The sequence below is a fragment of the Macadamia integrifolia genome, chromosome 3 (assembly GCF_013358625.1).
Source record: "Macadamia integrifolia cultivar HAES 741 chromosome 3, SCU_Mint_v3, whole genome shotgun sequence".
Lineage (NCBI taxonomy): Eukaryota > Viridiplantae > Streptophyta > Magnoliopsida > Proteales > Proteaceae > Macadamia > Macadamia integrifolia.
In genome coordinates, this window is record NC_056559.1 from 15,085,936 (window position 1) to 15,110,117 (window position 24,182).

The window sequence follows — 24,182 nt, forward strand, 5'->3', positions numbered from 1 at the left end:
ATTTTTTTGAGCACAAAATACTTGTTTTTCACTTTTAGAATTCATTATGAGCAAAAGGCGCCGAAATAGGTATCACTTATAAGTTATGAGGGGTAAATGGGGAAATTACCCTCAAAACATAACTTTGTTATGTTTCACGAACCCTAACCCCATTTTCACTTGCAGGGGGCGAGAGGCAAGAAGGAGGCAACCCTAACCCCATTTTCAGTTGCAGGAGGCGAGAGGCGAGAGGCGAGAAGCTCTGCTCGGTACAAATTTTCTTGTCTACCACTCGATCTACCATCTTCAAGGTAAACGAAGATCTCTCTCTCTCTTTCTCTTTCTCGTTATCTTTCTCTTTCTCTTTCTCTCACTCTCGTTCCCTTTCTTTCTTGATCTCTTCTCCCTCCTCCTCTCATATCACCTTGATGAACACGTCCTCTGGCCCTGTGTTCCTATTTGTTTTGATCAAGAATTTAAAAAAAAAAAATTCCCATTTGAGAAGGATTGAGAAGAGATTACAGAGACGATTTAAACTAAAACTGTTACTATTAGATTTGAATCAATCTTTACCTAAGATTGTATGTGTAAGGCGATAGAATCCCTGATGGGTCTCTCGCTGCCCATCCTGTCGTCGTTCTCTCCTTCTCCAAGCTGCCCATTTTGTGTTCGACGAAATTTGTCTGAGAGAGATGGAGAGAGATTAGAGTTTCGATTTCGCTTGGGAAGCATAGAGAGGCCTTCATCTCTGAAAAAATATAAACTTTTTCACTCTCTATGGGCTACAAGGTAAGGCAACCAGGTGATCATCCTAGGCATGTGTATCTAAAGTAGTCCAAGAAAAGGTTAATAATCCATATAACAACTCAAAATGCTTTGAAGCGTTGGATGCTCCTGCATAACATAGCCATGCACCATTTTTGGATCATGGGGGCTGTATTACATTCATTGTTGCGCCTGCAAATTAAAGTTTTGCGTGATGTTATCGGTTGGGAGTGAGATGAGAAACAGATGGAATTCGTTCGTTTAGCAGACTAGTGGGGAACATATGTTATGGGATAGCCAAGAAGCCTGAAGAGAAACTCAAAGTTTCATTCATTGTCTGCTACTCTGCTCCCCCAAAGTCCCCTAAGAAGCATAATGGCAACATTCCCATCTTGGTAGAAATTTGTAACTATGCATGATCGGTATCTCAGGTCGCATTCAAGTGCATCAATATGGTTCCTTGATCAAAGGGAAATCACATTCCCACCACAACCACCAAATTTGCCTTTGTGAATATTCTGGAATTTTTTCCTGGGGTGGAGGTTCATGCATTTGGTGTATGACGCTGGTGTTGCTGTTCTTATTGTTCCTATTATTTGCCATAGTCATTGTTTTATTATGCGCTTACAAAAAGATAGTAGTAATGCCAATATTTTTTTACTGTTTTGGCACAAAAGTAACAAATTTAGCTTGAGATTTGTCTGATGATGTGGTACAATAGATGAGTACTGTCTTTTGGATTTAACTTGTAGTTTGATGGATCTTGCCTTCTGTAGGTGAATATTGGGACTCCTGATGTAGTTCCAGGTAGTAATTTTGCGTGGATGGGAGGCTTGGCTGTTTGTGTCTGATTTGTGATCAAATAACAAATTGTTACAATGATCAAGATCTTTTTTTTTTTGGATTTAATTTTTTAGGCTGTCCTTTTGATTTGAATAAGGTTGAACTTCGTTGATTCTAGAAACATTCAAGGCTGGGCTTGTCGCTTGATTGAATATTAACATGGAGACCTAGAAAGTGCTGAGTAGACAGAGTAGTATCTTTGTTCCCATCATTCAGCCAGTGGTTCTTGTATGTTTCCAACTTTAAACGAACCCTGTCGGCTACTATCTCATATGCAAACTTTTTGTTTTATGGGATTTAGTGAAAAGTCTAGAATTGCAATTTCATTGAATAGTATTGTTGTCCTATCTATTTGGCCATTATTTACCTCAAGACTTCTACATTAATTTGATTCATTGGTTCTCTCTTTTTTACTGAAAGGGATAAGGTCATATATGTAGCATTGTGGTAGAAGTCCTTTTGAAGTGGCAATATAACATCTTTCTAATTTATTACTGGAGTGAATTGAAGTGAAGTTTTCTTGTGAATGCCACTGGTTCATTTTAGTACAGCCCAATATGTATTCAAAACCTCATTGAAGGCCTTTGAAAGCCCTCTGTGAGTAAGGTCATAGGGGTTTCATAGATTAAGGGTTGGGGTGCCTTGGTGAAAATCAGTGTTTTCAATTTGGATTTTAAATTCATGTTCTTTTTTTTTTTGGTAAAATAGTGAGAAAATGTCTACTTCAAAACAAGCAGTTAATGAGACTACAAAATGGAGCCAAGCAAATGTAGACACCCTTATTGTTCTGATGGTAGAGGAAGTTAAGAAAGGAAATAGGACTACTTCGACTTTTAATAAAGCTGGTTGGAACAACATTGCCAATAACTTCAAAGAAAAAACTGGGGTCAACTATGCCATTGTACAGTTGAAGAACAAAGTGAACAAACTAAGGCAGGATTATAGTCAGTTTAAGAAGCTATTGGAGACAACTGGTTTTGGTTGGGATACTGCTTCAAGAACTTGTACTGTTGATGATGAATCCATCTGGGAATCGCATATTAAGGTATACTCAATTTGTATTTAATTTGAGTATTTTGAAATGCCAGGATATATCAATTCAAGTATTTGATTATGCGTATTTTTTATTTATTAGGATAACCCTACTTGGGCACGATTTAAGAAGCACGGACTACCACAATGGCCAGAACTATGTATGGTATTTGGTGATACATATGCAGACGGCGAAGGAAGTGGGACTCAAACAACCATGTTGGAAACTTTGGGGGCCAATGAAGCTAGGATTATGATTGAGTCTTGTGATGAGTCAAGTTCCGCTGATGAAGTTACTCCATTAGGTGACACTCAAACTGAAGCAGTGGAAAAAAGGCCAGCTACTAAGCATAGGCATGATAGGACTCCAAATGCGAAAAGGAGGAGGAGCAAGTCTAATGATTGGTCAATGGCATTCAAGGCAATTCAAGATATTAGTAAATCAAGGGTAGAACGAGATGCGAGCATGTCCACTGCTTCAACCCAAAATGCGGAATAGATGTATGGGATTACTAGGGCCATGGAGGTGCTTGAGTCAGAATATGAGTTAGATGAAGCACTATACGAGAAAGCACTTCGGAAGTTAATGGCTGACCCGCAATGGAGAGAAGCATTAATTTCCTGCCCTCCTCATCGGAAGTCAATACTCCTTCGTACCCTTCAGTAGTTTGCTTCTTGAAAAGTTCTTTTAATTAGCTAGATTGATAACTCTACTTGGATTGTGCCTTGACCCTACTTTTACCTTTGATGGTTTGCTATGTTTTCCTTCACTTTTTAAGATGTTATGGATGACTGTGTCTTGACTTTTTTTTATAACTGTAGTATTTGATGTCCTGAATATTTGATCATTGTTCCTTGACACTACTTTTAACTTTGATGGTTTGCTATGTTTTCCTTCATTTTTTTTAAGGTGTCTTGGATATTTGTTCAAAATTATGGTTTGATGTGTTTGCATATTTCTAATTTTATATTATAGGAATGGATCAAAGAATGATCGCATCTAGGGAACACATTGAACAAATGGAAAGGGATGACACTGATGCAGAAATCATGATGTGTATAATGTTGTTGATGAAAGCACATGATTCATTATACACTAGAGAGCCCATACGAGATAGTAAATTGACAGGACCAGAGCGAGTGAGTGAGGTTCTAAACGGACATGTAGACAGATGCTATGAACAGTATAAAATGGAACGTCATGTCTTCCTCAACCTTGAAGCGTTAATGCGACAACATGGTTGGTTGGAAGATAGTCGATATTTAAGAGTGGATGAGCAGTTGGCAATGTTTATATCTATCGTTGGTCACAATGATAGGTATAGAGACATAGTAGAACACTTTCAACGTTCTCTTAACACTATAGGTGAACACTTTAAGAAAGTGTTACGTGCTTTCATACTACTGGGACAAGAGAATATCAAACCTCCAAACTTCAGTCGTTGCCCTAAACAGATTCTTGAAAAACCAAAGCTCTATCCTTTCTTCAAGGTATGTTGTTTATGATTAAAACAATGATTATGTTGTTTTGTGGTTATACGTGGTTTGATTTGATGAATATCCATGTATTGGTACTAGGACTGCATTGGCGCGATTGATGGCACTCATGTTAGTGCTTCTGTACCTCTATCCAAACAAATACCGTACAGAGGAAGGAAAGGAGATACGACCTGGAATGTTATGTGTGCATGTGACCTTGACATGAAATTCACTTTTGTGTACGCTGGTTGGGAGGGTTCGGCAAATGATTGTCGAGTATTCAATGAGGCATTGAATAACCCTAAATTTGAATTTCCTCATCCTCCACCTGGTACGTTCTAAATCTTAACCTCAAAAGTTGATTATGCTCTATTTTACATATTGTGTTGATTCATTACTTTTCACTTTACGTGCTAGGTAAATATTATGTGGTTGATTCTGGTTATCCATCTACTACTGGATTCTTGACGCCGTTCAAAGGACAAAGATACCATCTAAATGATTATAGGAATAGACGTCCAAGGACAGCAGTAGAGCTATTTAATAATAGACACTCTTCTGTTAGGAATGTTATAGAGCGCAGTTTTGGCTCTTTGAAGAAGCGCTTCCCAATTCTGAGCAAAATGCCATGTTTTCCATTGAACACCCAAACATGCATCGTCATTGCTTGTTGTGCACTTCACAACTTCATTCGGGAGGAAGAAATTGCAGACAAGAATTTTAAGGAGTTTGGTGAAAATTGGTGGAATGAGGAGCCTGAAGAAATTCAAGATTATGTACCACCAGCTCACATTAGTATAAGCTTAGCAGAAAGAAGAAGACAGATGGATGATCTTAGGAAAAAGATTGCAAATGAGTTAGCTGTTAAAGCCGGAATGGCTCAAATTACATGATTACATTTTGATGATTGGATTTAAACTTTGAAGTAGTGGGACATGTTTTGTAGTTAAGAATTAAATTGGAAGACCTAATTTATGCCCTTAAGTTCATAATTAGATACTTTAAGAATTATGTCAATACTTGCATTTATTCTTGTTCATACTTTTATGTTATTATGATAGATCATATTTTTGTTGAAACATTTCTTATTTCATATGGCTAGGAAACACGGCCAAATATTTTATATTTGAAGTGAACACCATGTTGTTGATATGGAGATATTCTTATTTGTCTCATTCGACTTAAGTTATTTGGGTAATCATGGTTTTCATAACTTAGAATTTATTAAAAAACCATTGACTATCCTTAGATTTTATTTAAAAATCACAACTTTGACACCCATGGTGAAGATGGCACTTTATGTAAATATTGGTTTCTAACAGAAACGATTCTGTTAAGAGGCCGTTTGGTAGTGTTCATAAAAAACGTTTCTAGCGTTTTTGAGTGTTAATAGAACCAAAAAACGCAAAAAACCGTTTGGTTGTATAAAGCTCCGTTCCTGTTTTTCTGAAACTCAAAGTACATAAAAAACGAAAAATCAGTGATTTGACGAAACACCCCGCCCCCTGTTCTGTCGGTGGGTTTCGTTTCAAAATAATATCTGTTGAAACAATCGTTCCCGACCCAATACCGCGACAGAGAGAGGAGAGCAGAGGAGAGAAGCCAAAACCGTCTCAGGTCTCGTTCTTCTTCTTCCTCCAACCTTCATTCCCGACGGTCGGCGACAGAGAGAGGAGATCAGCGAGGAGAGAAGCCAGAACCCATATCTGAACTTCCGAAAAACCCATCTCAGGCAAGAAGTGATCTTGTTCTTCTTCTTCCTCCAACCTTCGTTCCCGACGGTCGGCGACAGAGAGAGGAGATCAGCGAAAGAGTTGAACCAGAACCCACTTCCCTCCTTCCGAAAAACCCATCTCAGGTCTCCATTCTTCTCGTTCGTGTTCTTCCTCCAACCTTCGTTCCCGACAGTCGGCGAATCCAGCTTGTTCCAAGAGACCTTCCGAAAAACCCATCTCAAGGGATTCCATATGAAGTCTCACGTTCATTGAGATGTGAATACAGTAACTGGTTCGGCTTGCTGATTCAGGAACAAGCCTTAATTTTCCTAATCTAGAACTCTGCCTTAAAAGGGAACTGATTATTTAACCTTTTAATTTCTTGATGTTATTAAAGAATTCATTATATGTGCCTTATTCTTGTTTATCTGACACTTCTACCCACCCCCTCTTTGCAGATGGAGCTAGCTGGAAAATTCTTCAAAAATGGAAGGTCATTTGACATGGAGGGTAGGAGGGCCATACTTTACTTGAGATATCTTTAGAGATCAGTCTTTTAGTGATAGTGAACTTTCCCCCTATAAAGCACATTGTTTTCATCAAAATTTAGAATATGACTTAACAAGAATATTTATCTGAATATTACAGTAATTACAATAATCTTGTGACAGTATGTTCTATGAATTTATGAAAATTTGATACTAATAAAAAAGAAAAAGGAGAAAAAAGAAGAAGAGCATATATAGGGGAGAAGGAGATTTGCAATGCATTTCATTATAAAACATGTATAACTTCTTTTTCCTTGAGCACCCTATATGCCTATATTGTATTTCCTTGTTCACCTAAATACTGTTCAAGTTATTGATTTATGTGGTAAGAAAACTGTAGTGCAGATAGCATTCGATATATTTCAGATTATGTTTTACAGATTATGTCAGATTATGCTTAAGGTTTCTGATACTATAGATATTTTGGAATATACTGTCTTCCATGGCGCATTTTGCAGCAAAGTAGGGGATATAATGGTAATAAACCTATAGAAAAATTTACCAATCAGATTCCTCTATAATAGTCAAGCTGTATATCATAACCTATAGTTCAAAGTTTGGATTTTTGGGTTTTCCATGGTGTTAAAATTCTATCTTGAGAAAGGTGGATTCTAGCACAAGTGGCAGATTCCTCCCTTGGGTTTTCCTAGTCCCATTAGGATTGAGTACAGTTAGCAGTTAGCAATTAGTATTAGTTTCCTATTTTGTTCTTTCCTATCCTAGTAGGAGTTGTAATAGCTATTCTATTTAATGAGTGAAGGAGGGCAGCCCCAATCTAATCGATTTTTGTGATTATTGACTTAAAAGAAAAGAAAAAAAAAAAAAAAAACCGTTTCTGAAACAAGAATTACCAAACGGCAGAAATGTCGTTTCTTGGTTCTGAAACTGTTCTAGAAACAGATTCACCAAACAGCCTTAAATCGTTTAAAAACGGCGTTTTGACACAGAAACTGAAATTTTCGTTTCTGACACGAAACGGAGTTTCTGGAACAGAAACGATACCAAACGGAGCCTTAATCTCAAACCCACACGTAAAGTAATTCAGTTACAGACTTTCTTAAGGACATACAAGCTCCGGTAAAAAGAACAATTATGAAATAGTTCACGATGACAGAATTTCAAGTTTACATAAATAACAAATAAATGGAAGCATGATATATGATGGTATCCTAATCAAATATCACTAGTGATGAGGAAAACCAAGAGTAACAAAAAAGTCAAGTAAAACAGAAAATAAACTGAGAATAATAAGCTGAACAATACAGCACTTAAGTTATAAAGAAATTCTGCAAACCAGATTAGACAGTAAGCAAGATAGAAGTTTCGAATTTGGTAAGGTGGCGGGAAACAGCAACTGTTGATCTTATAGACCAGTAGCATCATGTGCAGGTCAGTAGACTTGAATATGATTCAGAACAACAAACAGAACGCTCATATGTGAATCAACAGAAGATAGAAATGAGAAACTGCCAGCAGTAAGTACTCCAATAGATCAGCAACACAACTTCAGAAATAAGACTTGGACAGGTTCAGAAAAGAGTTACAGGTATCAAGGGATTAAGTGGAAGAAGAAAAAAAGAAAAGGGACATGTTGGTCTCCCAACAACTAGAAGATGGCCTCTCACCAATCTACACCTTGGAATCTCACAAAGGTTTGTTGTCTCTGACACTCGCACCATAGTTTTTAAGGCGGTAAGGCGACGAAGGCGTTTGAGGGTCTTTCGGAGCGCCTTAGTGATAAGGCAGGCATAAAGCGTCACCGTATCGACTAAAAAGTTCCTATGTAATTTTTTTTATACAACCAATCTATTTGGCTCAAATCCTAGTTGAATCCTATTACTTATATGTTAAATAAATATTAAATGTTCATATTCATACCAATGTAAAATATTCATCAAGAAAACAAATCAATAAAGTGAATAAACTAAGTTCATCTTCATCAATCATCAATATTCAATCATCAATCATCAATCATATTAACATATAATATAAATACATAATTATGAAACAAAATTATAAATATTAAGAAAAGAAGACATAAAAAATACAAGTATTTATTATACTTACCTCTATGATGCCAAAATGAGTGCCTAAACCCTAAGGTCATCCACTATATTTCTACTCCTATCAAAGAAGAATGAAGCTCACCGCTGCCGGAGCAAAATGGTCGTCTGGATCAGTGGTTCTTCCTTGTTCCTTGATTCCTTCTCAAAGCCCTTTCTTGAAACCCTTGATAAAATCCAAACCCTCTTTGTGAATCGTGTTTTTGTTTGTTTGTTTTGGTTATTTTTGGTGGAGTAAAGCTGATCCCATACATCTCAAGTATTAACAAAACCATACACCCACCAATAAAAATCTATATTTGGAATCTTCATCAAGTAATTTTAAAATGTGTTTAAAAAAAAAAACCCATACGGCGCCACTCACATAAGGCAGAGAACTGCCTTACCATCTGTAGACCGCATCAGCGCCTTAAAAACTATGAGTCGCACACATGCACAATGCACACATAAGTGGGCTGTCAACATCGTGGGAGGCTGGGGACTACCCCCTCCTTTATTTACAAAGTACCTTGTAACAAAATAGAAACTCCTTGGCTAATGGGGAGATTTTAAAAAATAGCAACTAAATAAAATTTACAAGGAAATAGAAACTCAAAATATAGAAACCTAATAATCTTAATGACTAAGAAACGGAAAATAGAAACTAACTACTTAATCCCATAAGGACTTAAATCACTAATATTTGGGCTTATAGAATCGGCTCATTACTATAGAAAATAAAAAGTGTACCCGGTGCATGAGGCTCCTGAATGTGCAAGGTCCGGGGGGTGAGAACTACGCAGCCTTAACCCGAGAAAGTCGAGAGGCAGTTTCGACCGCTTGACCATCAGGTCACAACATTCGTACCTTACCGTTGAACCAAGCACACCCCTTCGGCCCATAACAATAGTAAACCCAAAAATATAAAGCCCATGGCCCATACAACCCATTGGACACTCAAAATTACACATATTAGTCCATTCTTGGTTCAGTTTGATAGTCTGGTTTGTTGTTGGCTTTCTTATTCTTCTGAACTACATTAGTATGTATAGTGAACACAAACAAAACACCAAAACACATGGAGAGTGATCGGTGAAAACCACACATATCAAGAATACCAACAAGTGGCAGGACAAGACATAATGTACGGTTGTTCTGAAACAATTTCATTCAAAAGGACCGGCATAAAGAACAGTCAGCGTTGTATGCACGATGCCAAAGCAAGTACTTAAGACACAGATAAGCTAATGCATGAACATAAATCCTGACCAAACATTTTAATAACAAACCTGCTGAATTTAGTTCTTGTCCAACCGGAACATCCAAATAGGATCCAATCAAGAAAGTGGTATCCAAGTTGTTGAGCTTTGGTTCATGTCCATGGTGATCAAATTTTTCCTCCCAATGAATGTTTACCGGCTTGTCCTCTGACTTTAGTTTAACAGGTGGCAACCTTGGCAACTCCTCCTTGTGATTCTCCGAAATAAGTGGTAAATCTAAGCTACGGTAATTCTTCTGCTCTGAAATTCCCTGAGACTTCCCAAAAAATATGGCTCTTCCAATCTCGTCCACCTGCTCCTTCATGACTGCCCTGATATCATTGGTCTCTAATTTCCTCGTTCCCTCTTTCCTATTGTCACCAGAAGCAAGATCACTATCATAACTAGTTGATGCATCACCTTTGGAGAATGGGAAAACAGTCTTGACAGAGCACTCTTTCCAAGGATCTGAAGATGAATGTGTGGGTTCCTCATTATTTGACCACAGGCCATCCATTAAACCATCCTTAGAGGATGTAGGATTAGGTCCAAATTGCTGACCAAGTTCTTTGCGCTCATTTATCTGACTCCTTTCAAATTTCAGTTCAAAACTGGATTTATTTGCACTTGCACTTGCACTTCCAAGCCATAAATTTTTCTGTTCCCCAGACACACCCAACTCTGCAGCATGACTTTCCCCAGATTTCATCACACCAATAACCTTGTTTCCTTTATCTGAAGCATGAGAACGATGCTTTGATTGCTCGGATATTTGAAGCCCTGAAAAGTTGGTAGTAACACTACCACCATCCTTCTGCAATAGATCAAAAGGACCATTATTGGGATTAAATATCAACGGATGCAGATCTGGTGGGTTGTCCTGAGAACCTTGAGCAAAAGAGAAGCTCTTCTCAGTCGTTCCAGCTAATTCACCAGGCATATTTCTTTCCCCAACAGAAGAGAAAGGCCTCCATTTGCTATCATAGCCATTTCTACTTGTACCACACTCAATCTCCTTCACAATAAGTTCCTTAGAAATTTCAGCACTACTTTGAGCACCTGATCCCCGGTTACTTACCTGAGTTACCTCTAGTTTTTCCTCCTCCTCTTCTTTCAACTGATTACCCAGCTCCTTGTCTTTCAAGATGGGTTTTTGAAGTGATCCATTCAAATCCAGGCGGTTATTGAGCTCACCACGCAAAGCAGCCTCAGCCCTTGTAAATCGATTTCTTCGGAGGAATTCCAAAATGACATCTACCGAATCAGCCATTAACAGCAGCCACTACCAAGTACCCACCTACAAGCGTGTACTAAAAAGAAGAGCTCGTGACACCTGAAAACACCAATGCAAATGTACAACACAATGATGAACATAAACCCAAATTGAGAAAGAAACAAGAAAATGCTCTGCTCTGCCCATTCTTAAAACACTCAAACAACCCTAAATCCACATTTTATAAGTTCAAGTGACTCTGAAAAACAAATAGAGTAAAGAAAAACTCTATATTCAAGGGACTGGTAATTCTGTAACTAAGAACCCTGTAGAACAGTCGCCAGCTAAAAACCCAAATCCCATTTGAGAAACCCTAAAGAGATATTCTAAACAAAAGCCAATAAATACCAATCCGGAAATGCAAAGATCTGAAACTCCCAAAAAAAAAAAAAAAAACCAGAAACCTCGGGAAGCTGCGAGAACAGGAGAAATGAGAGCTCCTTTTTTCTTACCCCACAAAACCCACCTAGTTTGGTCTTCAAAGACCAAAGTTTTGTTTTTGGAAAAATAAATAAATAAATAAGGCCTGCTTTAAGGAAATTTACAGAGACATTATCGACTTACAGATCGAAAGAGACGTTGGATTAAAGAAGAGACGAAGAAGAAAAGCTATTAGCTTTCCGTGGGTTTTCAACGAAGAGGGAGGGAATTGGATGCCGTCGCCTCTGGATTCCATCGCCATTAAAAAAAAAAAAAAAAAAAACCCAGAATCAACACAACGACAAAACAAAAAAAATCCACAGAGCGTGGTTTTTTTTCTTTTTTTTTTTTTTTTTTTCGAATTTGTGTCTGAATTCTTCAGAACAAACAGCGTATCAGAGAAAAAAGATAATAATAATAAAAAAAAAAAAGAAGGGAAAATCACTAATTAAACTGTTAAAAATAATGATACCTCGTGGAATCGTGGGTGATGGGGCTCCTCGCTACCTCTGCATAAATTTGGGTTCGTCCTTTTCCTGTCAGGTTAACTTTCCGGAAAGGCCCTTGAGCTTTGATGTGTTTTTCACTATTGGTGTTAATTGGTCGGTTTAATTTGATTTTTATCGGGTTGAATCAATTTTGATGTGTTTTTATTAGGAAAAGTTCGATTTCAGTTTAGGTTTGAATTCAATTTTTTATCAATATGATTTTGGATTGGTATCCATTCCCTATTATCATTTTATATGACTTTGGGTTCAATTTTAATTGGGTTTTTTAATGTTTGGTGTAATTCCGATGTGTTTTGATTTTCAGTCAATTCTCCAATAAAAAAAAAGTGTTTTTTTCTCGAAGTTCCATTTAGGTAATATCTTACTCGTATCTTTCTATTTTTTTCAATTGGGACAAGGAATGTTAAGGTTACTTCCATCCATGGTTTGGCTTCCCTTAAAACATAGCTCAGTGTCAACCATTCAATTAACTTCGCATAAAGTTCTAAAAAAAAATGATAATAAAGTTCACCCTTTTTATATTGGTACAACACACCTCTAATTTTTATTTTTTATTTACAAAAAGAAGATACCCCTAGTTTACTTAATTGTTAGAAGTGAGGATAAACAGCATATATGATTTAATGTGGATAAATGGAAAACTTCCATTACTAATTGTTTAAGTCTTGTTTGGCGAAAGAATCAATTGATTCAAATAATGGGTCTCATGCTTGTGGCAATGAAATGTAGATTGGTTTTTCTTCGCTTAGTTGAAGAGGTGTAGTTGAAAAGGTGTAGATTGATTTGCAATAATATGAAATGAGTTTTTATCAAAAGAGTTTTTTTTTTTTTTTTCTAAGGCATACATTTATAGGTTATCTATGGATAGGCCACTCAATATTCAAATAGCAATACTTACAAATCTCATATGCATGTCAAATTTTAGAACAAATAGAGTTTGGATAAACCGAAAAAGAAAGTTTTTAAAAATTTAGGACAGCTAATAAAATACATGACAATAAATGAGAAGATATATAATTGGATTTAAGTGAGAAATATAACAATTATTCTCTAAATATCCAATTATTAGAATTATTACATTACTATTCTACACAACACAACTAGCTTAGAGGCTTATCCATTGATAATATATAAATCATATTGTCCATAAAATCTTTTGCCTTCATGAAATATGTAGTAGTTTGTGTTAGATTTCTAACCTTAGAAGATATGTGACGTAGAAATTGTCCAATGTAATCTACTCATAAAAGTCATATAGCAGGGTAATAAAAAAAGGAGTTTTGAAACTCTTTTTTGTAATTTATTACAAAATTCGATTCAAACAAATGGAATGAAAATTCAACACTTCGAACAATTGGAGAAAGGGAAAAGGCATCTAGGGTTTCATAGTAAAACCATTATAATGCATCTCCAAGATCATCCAAGCTCACTTGATAAATCTCTCATATCATCAATCCAAACTTTTCATTTGATAAATCAACTTCTTTTATTAAGGGGGAAAAAAAATTGATGGAAGAAACTTCATGATCCATTGTTCTCAAAATCGTAGGGCTATAGCAGAAATAAGTGAGACCAACACTTGAAATCTATGTTGATCTCAACTATAACGCGTTGGCCCCATTAATCTTACACAATATTGTTCTCTATGGCCCATGGACCTCAAGAACATTATTGTGTAAGGTTAATGGGGCGGAGGCGTTACAACAACATTTGGGATGATTATGGCCGACACCTACCATTGGATGAGAACAAATGCATAGGTGGACACAGGTTAACATTTACACCGGCCATCTCATCTTTTTTTCATTTCCCCTAGCTTGTGGGATTCTAGGATGTCCCTTTACAACTTGCACGCAAAGGACATCTCTACTGTGCTAATAACGTGAACCCATAAAGCACCTTTTTATACTTTTCTTGTTATTCTTACGTGGGTGGTGGAGTAGCATTTGTGATACGTGCATTGGTACACATACTTGGATAGGATCTAAGCTTTATAAAAAATGCCAATTTTAAAACTTCCATGCTCCATAGTGGTCCAATTAAAACTCCTGATGTGCCAACCAAGAAACTCTTAGCTGACACATGATCTGGAAAAAAGATATGTTTGTTTGTACTTTAAATGGCTTTGCTATGGCACAAGCATGAAAGAGAATTTGAAAACCATTTGACAAGAAAAAATTCTAAATCTTTTTAGTGGGGAATTATTGTTTGATGGTTCATACTAAGAAATAATAACTGCCCAGTGTAGTTTGTGGGATTATGATTTGTTAAATTCATATTCATTAAGAGGGTTGATGATTAGACCCAGACATAAATGAATAAAATAATAAATTGTGGAATATTAAAAAAAAATGATATGATAAAAAAATGTTTTGTATATTATGGCACGCAAATTTGGGAAAAATTAATCCGCAACATAATTGTGCTATACTAGACATTTCAAAATAAATATCCTTTAAGCTATGGCCAATTTCTTTTCTACACCCCATATTTCGCCTTAGTTTATTTAAGAAGAAAAATAAAATTAACCAAGTAACATTTTTTCATAGAGGAATCCTGTTTCCGTAAAAAACTAATATAAGCAGTGGAATTTTATGTACAAAATTTTATACATTTGTAAATAAGAATGTAATGGACTCTAGGGAAGTTCCAGAAAACTTGATCAAGATTTTGAGAGAGGATGCTTAGGGAACCCAAAACATGGGCATCTTATTATTAATACATTTTTTTTTTTTAAAATTGTAGTAGTAGTGTTAAACTAGCAATATATCTTTTGGCATCTTCCCTCCCACCAAGAAAAAAAAAAAACATTCAAGATAATTTGAGAATATCAGCCGATAAAGATTATACATAGGCTAATCATCAAATAGATGGAATGTCTCATGTTTGGTGGCTTCGTCGACCCCTTTTTCTTGTACATTTTCTTTCTCACTGCTTGAGTATCTCTAGATTCGATTTTTCTTTTAATAAAATTTTCACTTTTTGACAAGAAAAAAATATGGAATGTATAAAGGATGGGGGAGGAGGAGTTGGTGTTCTTATTAGATTACCATGAGTTGGGTTTTAAAAACTTTATTTCTAAAGTGTAAAAGCTCTTTAATAATTGACAAAAGCAGGGGACCAAGGGACCAAGGTCATTGATTTTAGGTACCATACAATTTCTTGTATGTTGTGTATTCTTCTGCTCTTGTACTATAACTTCTCCCTTTCTTTTTCAAGTTGTCATTGATTCTACAATAATCTTTTACCTATTATGCTCTTTTAGACATGGCTTTATGCCTAAACTACTTTATTCTATAACCATTTGCATCAACTTTTAACATAAATTGAGAGCAATATTTTCTAACTTTTGAAGTTGAAAAGTAAGTTCACTAACTCATCACTATGTGCCAATCAAACTCATTGGTTGTATAGTGTAAATGCATATGGCACAGTTGTCAATCAAACTCCAATTAGCTCACATTATGATGGAATCACATTGTCTTCTTCCAAAGCAATTACCATTTTTTAAGAAAGTAATGATGAAATAAGCTGATGTGTGGAACAAAATGAGTAATTGCATATCATTAGCTTGTAAAGCCTTAACAAAGAATAAAGCCTATTAATTCTATCTATTTAGTTAATTAATTTCCTAATTTTCAGAATAATGGAGACAGCCTAGTGAGAAGTGCATTGAATAACATTAACTAACCTGTAGCATTCAAAATTTGATGTTCACATGTGCTGGGGCACAGGGGATTTCAGTTAATAATAAGTACATATGAAGAGTAATCCTTTCAACCATATTTGTTTGAGGGAAAAAAGTGAGGTGAGAATAAATCAATGGAATATTTTGAAGTTTTTTCATAAATGTTGATAATTGTTTTTTTTTATTTTTTTTTATTTGATAAATAAAGGATTAACTAGAACAACAAAGAAAAACAGTACCACAGACATCTAACCATGATAAAGAAGACAAAAAACAAGGAGAGGGAGAAGTCCAGCAATTGTAGCATTGTGAGGAAGCTCCAAGAGATGCTAAGAAATGTGCTACAACATTTCCTTCATGCAAATTCTGTCCCAAGGAGATATGATCAAATTGAGTGGCTAGAACCCAACAATCCTCTATAACGTGTTTGATCCACCAAGGAATGGAGAAAAAATTCCGATTGAGAATGTTGATAATAGTAAGATTATGTACTTCAATCAAAATTGATTTGTAGTCATATTCCTTCGCCAATTTCAGAGCATAAAAACAGCAAGAGCTTCACAACGCAAGCATGAGCGAAGCCAATTCCGAAAGAGAACCCCTTGAGAAAAGAACAGTTATGATCTCTAAAAACACCTCCAATACCAGCAAGACCTTGGTTGCCCCTGAAAGCATCATTGACATATAATGAGGGTTTGGAGGAGACCATCTCACTAATGTAGTCCAGTGTTGGTGATGAGGAATTTTAGACATGAAATGCTAAGTTAGCTCCACTGAATTCCAGATCAAGCTTCTCTCTGACTTGTGAAGATTTTGGAAAACTTTATCATGGTAAGGCTGCATTTAGTAACGTTTCTGTTCCAGAAATGATGTTTCGTGTCAAAACGGAAATTTCAATTTCTGTGTCAAAATGCCTTTTTTTTTTTTAATGAAATTGGAACGACGGAACTACCTTTTGTCGTTCTGTCAATTCTCATTTTTTTTTATTCCAAAAAAAAAAAAAAAAAAAACACATCATAAATGCACCAAACACTTTATTCCGTTTTTTCGTTCCCATAGAAAGAAAAAAACTACAGAAACATTTTTCTGAAACATTACCAAATGCACCCTAATCTTTCCATATATTCCACAAATTATTTAAAATGAAGGATATACGAATTTGGTTATCATTAGACTTAGTTGAATTTCTGATGAGGTTCCCAAACATAATGAAAAATTATTCCTATCTAGGACATTATCCAAATTTTCCAAAGGCCATATGTTTGTTGCAAATGATCATTCATAAAAGAGATGAAGAGTTGTCGTTTCACTTGCGGGACACCAAGGACTTAAACTTGGAATATTAAAACCTCTATTAATAACCAAATCAAGAGCCGAAAGTTTGCCTTGCAAAAGTTTTCAAGAAAAAGAACTGGATTTTTGGAATAGTATATGTGTACCAAAGTTTTAACCACACAGAATTGGGAGTATTGCAATTTAATCCCAAAGTGATTCAGTATGCTGATGAGACTGAAAACATAACCGAGGCAGTACCAAGCCAAATGAACGTGTCCTAAGCAGCTCGCTGAGAGAGGGGAATTGAAATAATCCGTCAGGATATTTTGGGAGGCCACCAATGAAAAATTAAATTTTGATTCCAACAACGAGCATTCGGAATAATAAGACTAGCAACTGTTAACGGAGCTTCCATAGGTGATGTAAATGGGTGAAAGTCCATTGGGTTGGGGATAAGGCTGCACATTGACATTGAGGTCGATACCTCTAGTGGAATAGCCTTTGTGATGGTTAGCATTTTGTTCCAAGTCCTCTGGACGAGAAGGTAGTGAAAGTAAAGAAATAAGAGGACGAAATGAACCTCCTTGTATAATAGGGTTGGGTATTGAAAAGGTATGAGGAGTATTGAGTCTATTGACCGAAGGTGGTGCATAGTGAGTTGGACTTTGTGTTCCAAGATATTGACCGAACTCATATCTTGTAATGATGGTAAGGTAATACGAAATATAACAAATGTACCCTTCGCAGTCAGCTATGAGAACTTTTTCACACTTGCAAACGCTAGGGTTCGATCTCATAATCTCCTCCCTTTAGAGACTAGTTCTTGAAACTGAAGCTGCCATCACGAGGCTAAATTAGTGTTATATTGAGGGGTATCCTTCATAGGGCAGAGCGTACCCTTCATAGTGTAGTTTTTCTTCACCCAAAGTGCATGAAACTCTTTTTGAACACCCTAGATTGGTGTAGTTAACCCTATGATTATCTTGGATTGGACCCTTGGTCTATCAAATAAGACCACAGTGAGCCGCGAGTCATGCGACTCACGACCCACCCTGACCCAGCGCTTCTTGACCACTGTTGCCTCACAGTGATCCGCAACGGTAGCTAATTAAGCTCAACCGACCGTTTGAAGAAGAGAGCCGTCAGATTCCAGCTTATGGATTATGGACCGTCCAGATTAGTCGAACGTTGCCAAATACCTTCGCTTTTGAATATTCAGGACTTCTTTTACTGGCTACCCCCAGACCTCTCCTTTTGACTTTTCATCTACTCCTTTTGCGCTCAAAATTCAAATTAACGACCGTTGCAAAGGAAACACCTCAACTTATTTATCTTCCACAAAGGAAAAGAAATGCTTAAGATCATGTTTACCTCTGCAACTTCTCTCTGGTCTGACTTGAGAGGTTTCATCTGCTCACTGGTCTGTTCTTATTCTCTAGAGCTAACTTGAAGAGTACTGTGAAGTGGGCAGAAAATGGTTCAGAAGGTTTCTTCCCCTTCCTCTCCTGTGACCATTACAGTTTCTTCTTCAGGAGGTAAGGGAGGAGGGTTTAGAGGTGTGGGCTTGACGAGCCCAGTCCGACGTTTTTCACTTTCAAACAATCAAAATTCCCCTCTCAGTAGCAAAGGAAACAGAGCTTCAAGTGGTGGAAATGGAAAAAATTGCTCCATCTCTAAAGATGATGCTGAAGAAGTGAGCCAAGAGTTTGTGAACTACACTGTTCACATCCCACCAACCCCAGAACACCAGCCCATGAGCTCATCTCAAAGTAGCCTCCCTGATGAAGATGCCAAAGACCCGGGAAAATCCAACAGGAGTTACATCTCAGGTACCATCTTCACTGGCGGTTTCAACTCGATGACTCGTGGGCACGTTATTGAGAGCTCAACTGACGTTCCTGAAATGGTGAAATCCATGGCAATGATGTGCCGCACGAAGGGTTGTGATGGTAAAGCGTTGCTAGGTGATGGAAAAGTTCCATGCGATTGTGGTTTCAAAATTTGCAGGGACTGTTACCTGGATTGTCTTGGAAATGGAGGAAATTGCCCTGGGTGTAAGGAGCCGTACATGGATGTGATTGAGGACGACGAAGCCGGGTCTGAAGCATACGACCAGGCTTGTCCACTACCCTCAATGGTGGATGGGAGACTTTCGCTTGTGAAATCATTCAAAGCCCACAATCAGCCTTCGGAATTTGATCATAACCGATGGCTTTATGAAACAAAGGGGACATATGGATATGGAAAGTCTGGCCTAAAGATGGATATGGTGGAGGATCTGGGGTTAATGGGTCTGAACATCCACCTGATTTTGGAGAAAGAAACAGGAGGCCCTTGACCCGGAAGGTGTCGGTTTCTACTGCCATTCTCAGTCCATACAGGTAAGAACTGAGAACTTTCTGTTTTCCTCATTTCAAAACAACTTAGTACTCTGCATCTTAAATTATTCTATTTGGTTTGGGATGGTTTCAGTTTTTGTATCAATAGATGCATATCAAGTGTAGAACTTTCAGTTTTCCTCAAGTTGTACTAGATTTCTGCTGTGCATTAGAAATCAGTACTTGGTTGGAATGGTTTCATTTTCAGTATATGAAGTGTAGAATTGTGATGAATCCCTTTGCTCTGTTTAAGATCTATATGATATCCCCATACAGGTTGCTTATGGCGATTCGTCTTCTTGCGCTTGGTTTCTTTCTTACTTGGAGAATTAGACATCCCAACCATGAGGCAATTTGGTTATGGGGGACGTCAGTTACTTGCGAACTCTGGTTTGCCTTGTCATGGCTTCTAGACCAGCTCCCCAAGATCTGTCCTGTGAACAGAGTTACCGATCTCTCTGTTTTGAAAGACCGTTTTGAATCCCCTAGTCTTCGCAATCCTAAAGGAAGATCTGATCTTCCAGGGATTGATGTTTTTGTATCCACAGCAGATCCAGAAAAAGAACCTCCTCTTGTAACTGCAAACACTATTCTCTCAATCCTTGCTGTTGATTACCCTGTGGAAAAGCTTGCTTGTTATCTTTCAGATGATGGAGGATCACTCCTGACATTCGAAGCTCTTGCTGAGACTGCGAGCTTTGCAAGGATATGGGTTCCATTCTGCAGGAAACATCGAATAGAACCGAGAAATCCGGAGGCATACTTTGGGCAGAAACGCGACAAACTCAAGAACAAAGTCCGACTAGACTTTGTGAGGGAAAGAAGATGGATGAAGAGAGAATATGATGAGTTCAAGGTGAGGATAAACTCCCTACCTGACTCAATAAGGAGGCGGTCCGAAGCATATAATTCCCATGAAGAGCTAAATGCAAAGAGAAAACAGATGGAAATGGGGGGCAATCCCTCTGAACCACTAAAGGTCCCAAAGGCTACATGGATGTCTGATGGGGTTCATTGGCCTGGAACATGGTCATCTCCAGGGAATGACCATTCAAGAGGGGATCATGCGGGTATAATACAGGTATTCCTCACCAACTTCTATAATTGATTTGTGCATTCTTGTTATAAATGGGCTGTAATAACTTAACTAATGCCCTTCTGCAGGCGATGCTAGCTCCTCCAAATTCAGAACCAGTAATGGGCACTGAAGCAAATGAGGAAAACCCACTTGATACCAGAGAAGTTGATACTAGATTGCCAATGCTGGTGTATGTATCTCGAGAGAAAAGACCAGGCTATGATCACAACAAGAAAGCAGGGGCCATGAATGCTCTGGTTCGAACTAGTGCAATCATGTCCAATGGCCCTTTTATACTCAACCTTGATTGTGATCACTATATATACAATTCCTTAGCCCTCAGGGAAGGGATGTGCTTCATGCTTGACAGGGGTGGTGATAGAATTTGCTATGTCCAATTCCCGCAGAGGTTTGAAGGTATTGATCCAAATGACCGTTATGCAAACCACAACACTGTGTTCTTCCACGTGAACATGCGGGCACTGGATGGGTTGCAGGGTCCAATGTATGTGGGGACAGGTTGCATTTTCCGTAGAATTGCTCTTTATGGTGTTAGTCCCCCAAGGGCAACAGAACATCTTGGGTGGTTTGGAAGAAGGAAAATAAAGCTAAGACTGAGACCACGCAAAGTGGCAAAGAAGAAAACGGATGAGGTGGTTTTGCCAATCAATGGTGAACACAATGACGAGGATGATGATGGAGATATTGAATCTCTGCTTCTTCCAAAGAGGTTTGGAAACTCTACATCCCTTGTAGCTTCAATCCCTGTAGCAGAGTATCAAGGAAGGTTGCTTCAAGATTTGCAAGGAAAAGGTAGTCAAGGCCGGCCAGCTGGTTCTCTTGCTGTGCCTCGAGAGCCCTTGGATGCTGCATCAGTGGCAGAGGCAATTAGTGTGATATCCTGCTTCTATGAGGACAATACAGAGTGGGGCAGAAGGGTGGGTTGGATCTATGGTTCTGTAACAGAAGATGTTGTTACAGGTTACCGTATGCACAACAGGGGATGGAGATCAGTGTACTGTGTCACCAAGCGTGATGCATTCAGAGGGACGGCACCGATCAATCTGACTGACCGGCTCCACCAAGTCCTCCGATGGGCAACTGGATCTGTTGAGATCTTCTTCTCCCGAAACAATGCACTCTTTGCTTCCCGACGGATGAAATTCTTGCAGAAGGTGGCCTACTTCAATGTTGGGATGTACCCCTTCACATCATTCTTCCTTCTTGTATACTGCTTTCTGCCAGCAATGTCCCTCTTCACAGGGCAGTTCATAGTAGAGTCCCTCAGTGTGACCTTTCTAACATATTTGTTGGTGATCACAGTCACCTTATGCTTGCTTGCCATCCTTGAGATAAGGTGGTCCGGAATCACTCTTCATGAATGGTGGAGGAACGAACAATTTTGGTTGATTGGTGGAACCAGCGCTCACCCAGCTGCAGTGTTACAGGGCCTACTAAAGTTAATTGCAGGAGTTGATATCTCATTCACATTGACATCCAAATCTTCAACACCTGATGATGGAGATGATGAGTTTGCAGAGCTATATGTAGTGAAGTGGAGCTTCCTGATGGTCCTACCAATCACAATTATGATGGTGAACATAATAGCAATTGCAGTTGGGGTGGCAAGGACCATGTACAGCACATTCCCACAGTGGAGCAAGCTCCTAGGTGGGGTATTCTTCAGCTTTTGGGTCTTGTGCCATCTCTATCCATTTGCTAAGGGCTTGATGGGGAGAAGAGGGAAAGTACCCACAATAGTATATGTATGGTCTGGATTGCTATCACTCACTATTTCTTTGCTTTGGGTGTACATAAGCCCTCCTTCTGGGAGGCAGGGATGAATACACGAAATTCCAGTTCCGTTGATGTCATCCTCACTTATCTTTTGCCAACTGAAAAGTGGTTTTATAGAGTTTTGCATCTGATTGTCTCACAATTCTTGTACCCCGCAGCCACCAAGAGAAGCGGAAAATTCTGATGTTGCATTGAGCAGTTGAAGCCCAAATCCGAGATATCTGCCACGACATGGTGTTCCAATGCAAGAAGTTTTCCACTGATGTTCTTAGATTAGATACTATTGAGGAAGAAACCATTGCAATTATTTCTTGTTGCTTTTTCTTAGTTGGATACTATGTTGTAGAGTGAGGAAGAAACCATTGCAATTATTCTTGTTGCTTTTTCTTAGAATGGATAATATGTTGTAGAGTGAGAAGAGAAACCATTACAATCATTTCTTGTTGCTGAAAATCTTAACAGCATATGGTAATGTCTTTTTTTCCATGAATCTAATGTAGAACAGAATATTGCCTCTTGAAAAACCTAGTTTGTCTTTCTTATCCTTTAGTCAGTGACTTCTTGTTTCCACTGGATGCTCTTCCAGCTCAAGATACACTATTAGAATATGGTTGTTAGTCTCAATAATTGTCATCTGTATGCGTAGTGTCAAAGAGTACACAAATATTTGTTGCATTATGAGACATAGATTTTGAGCACTATAAAGACATCTTACTTTATTCTTTATTTTTTCTGTCTGCAAGAATATTCCATATCTCATGCCCAGTGGGCATCTTGGTGCCATTTTGTGAAGTCAGAAGGTTCACTGTTTTCCAATTATGTAGATTATTTTTTATAACTAGAAGAAGATTGACACTGATATCTGACTAGGCTCCACTCTATGTCCACCTCCTTGTTATCATGTAATTAGTAATAAGAATAACTCTTTTATACTACTAATGACAAAATATTGCTCAACACTTAAATCTGTCTGGCACATTTTTTAAATGTATAAAATTAACTGGTTAGCATGGATATGCAAAGTAGACTAAGAGAAATCTGAACCTACCTGTTTTTGCTTTGCATGGTGCATTCCGCCACCATGGATATTCAAGTAAGTGGCATTTTTCTCTTGATATTTGTTGAGGCGATCTAGTACAATCCCTGGCTATATATGTGTTGTAATAATGGGTTTATGGGTATTCTAGTGTTCTACCAAACAAGTCCTCAAGTCTATTAGGATTATGGTCTATGGTCTTGTAATATTCTTTAGAAAATTCCTGTATTCCCTAGCATATCCCTTTCTCTGTATTATAAATAAAGAGGGCTGTCTCTGTGAGACATAAGCTCAATTCCCCAATTCAACAATATGAAACACTTCCAAGAATAGTCCTTTTTCCATGACCAAAATCCTTGTTTCAGTTCTGCTTTCTGTCCAGACTCCAAAGCATTTGCTATATTGGTTTGACATGTCCAGTGAGATTGATAGTCTTATGCTAATGGGTCTGTTCGTAATATTTTTTAGTAAACTTTTTACCTCGAGAGGTTTTTGTGAGATTTCTATATATACATATAGTTTTTTGTTTCTGAATTCTGAAATGTGTCTTTTAATTATGAACTTTATTTATTTCTATCAGATTTCAAAATCCTATCTTGATGTTCCTTCTCATAGATTGTGATTTATTTCTATCAGATTGAATTACTGTCCTAATTCAAAGTGCTGAAGAGGTTGGAATCTAGTCAGAAGCTTTGGCTTTGTAGGTGCTTTTCAGTTTTCTTTCTACAAGTCTTTGTTCTGTATAAATGATATTGAGTTGGCCAGCAATTCTGCAGGTGAATTAAGTTTACCTAGCTCATATCAGTGATCTCTCCATTTTTTTTCAATCTTTATCTGCCAATTTCACTTAGGCATATGGTTCCCTTGTTCTTGTCTACATGGTTATTCTATAAAGTATACTTAAAGATTTATTTAATTTAAAACAAAAAGTAAATTAGGTCTATGCTATATGTTTATGTGATATTGATTTCTAAGACAGAATGTAAAATTGAAAATACTAGTAACTTTTGAGGGATGTACTAGAGAAGGGCTCTAACTCACACCTAGTCAGAGGCAATTTAAAAAC

The 24,182-nt window shown here is 37.6% G+C and overlaps 4 protein-coding genes and 1 long non-coding RNA gene across 10 annotated transcripts; 4 read left to right on the forward strand and 1 right to left on the reverse strand.

The window, feature by feature from the left end:
- Positions 1-203: 203 nt before the first annotated feature.
- LOC122073241 (protein ALP1-like) lies at positions 204-5,034 on the forward strand. Of its 3 annotated transcripts, XM_042637784.1 has the most exons (5): positions 204-290; positions 2,296-2,632; positions 2,723-4,110; positions 4,198-4,429; positions 4,516-5,034. In XM_042637784.1, the coding sequence occupies exons 3-5, from the start codon at positions 3,598-3,600 to the stop codon at positions 4,989-4,991; spliced, it is 1,221 nt and encodes a 406-aa protein (XP_042493718.1). In that variant the 5' UTR covers positions 204-290; positions 2,296-2,632; positions 2,723-3,597; the 3' UTR covers positions 4,992-5,034. The 3 variants fall into 3 exon arrangements, with proteins under 3 accessions (XP_042493718.1, XP_042493719.1, XP_042493720.1); XM_042637785.1 differs by lacking the exon at positions 204-290 and having other exon boundaries at positions 2,295-2,632; XM_042637786.1 differs by lacking the exons at positions 204-290; positions 2,296-2,632 and having other exon boundaries at positions 2,644-4,110.
- On the forward strand, positions 2,303-3,464 carry LOC122074181 (L10-interacting MYB domain-containing protein-like). The gene is made up of 3 exons (XM_042639039.1): positions 2,303-2,632; positions 2,723-2,924; positions 3,442-3,464. Exons 1-3 carry the CDS (start codon positions 2,303-2,305, stop codon positions 3,462-3,464), a joined length of 555 nt encoding a protein of 184 aa, XP_042494973.1.
- Positions 5,035-5,567: 533 nt separating the features above from the next.
- Positions 5,568-6,721, forward strand: LOC122072860. The gene is made up of 2 exons (XR_006138597.1): positions 5,568-5,956; positions 6,272-6,721. It is a non-coding gene; the product is annotated as an uncharacterized LOC122072860 (long non-coding RNA).
- A 2,837-nt stretch (positions 6,722-9,558) lies between these two features.
- On the reverse strand, positions 9,559-11,896 carry LOC122074536. 4 transcript variants are annotated; one of them, XM_042639406.1, is made up of 3 exons: positions 11,828-11,845; positions 11,500-11,600; positions 9,559-10,995 (listed from the first exon to the last, which is right to left on the reverse strand). In XM_042639406.1, exon 3 carries the CDS (start codon positions 10,930-10,932, stop codon positions 9,574-9,576), a length of 1,359 nt encoding a protein of 452 aa, XP_042495340.1. In that variant the 5' UTR covers positions 10,933-10,995; positions 11,500-11,600; positions 11,828-11,845; the 3' UTR covers positions 9,559-9,573. The 4 variants fall into 4 exon arrangements, with proteins under 4 accessions (XP_042495340.1, XP_042495342.1, XP_042495339.1 ...); XM_042639408.1 differs by lacking the exon at positions 11,500-11,600 and having other exon boundaries at positions 11,828-11,896; XM_042639405.1 differs by lacking the exon at positions 11,828-11,845 and having other exon boundaries at positions 11,500-11,644.
- A 6,255-nt stretch (positions 11,897-18,151) lies between these two features.
- Positions 18,152-22,516, forward strand: LOC122073901 (cellulose synthase-like protein D5). The gene is given in 5 exon segments (XM_042638594.1): positions 18,152-19,070; positions 19,073-19,208; positions 19,482-20,286; positions 20,370-22,121; positions 22,123-22,516. Coding segments are annotated over 5 exon segments (3,492 nt in total). The 5' UTR covers positions 18,152-18,301; the 3' UTR covers positions 22,153-22,516.
- Positions 22,517-24,182: the final 1,666 nt, after the last annotated feature.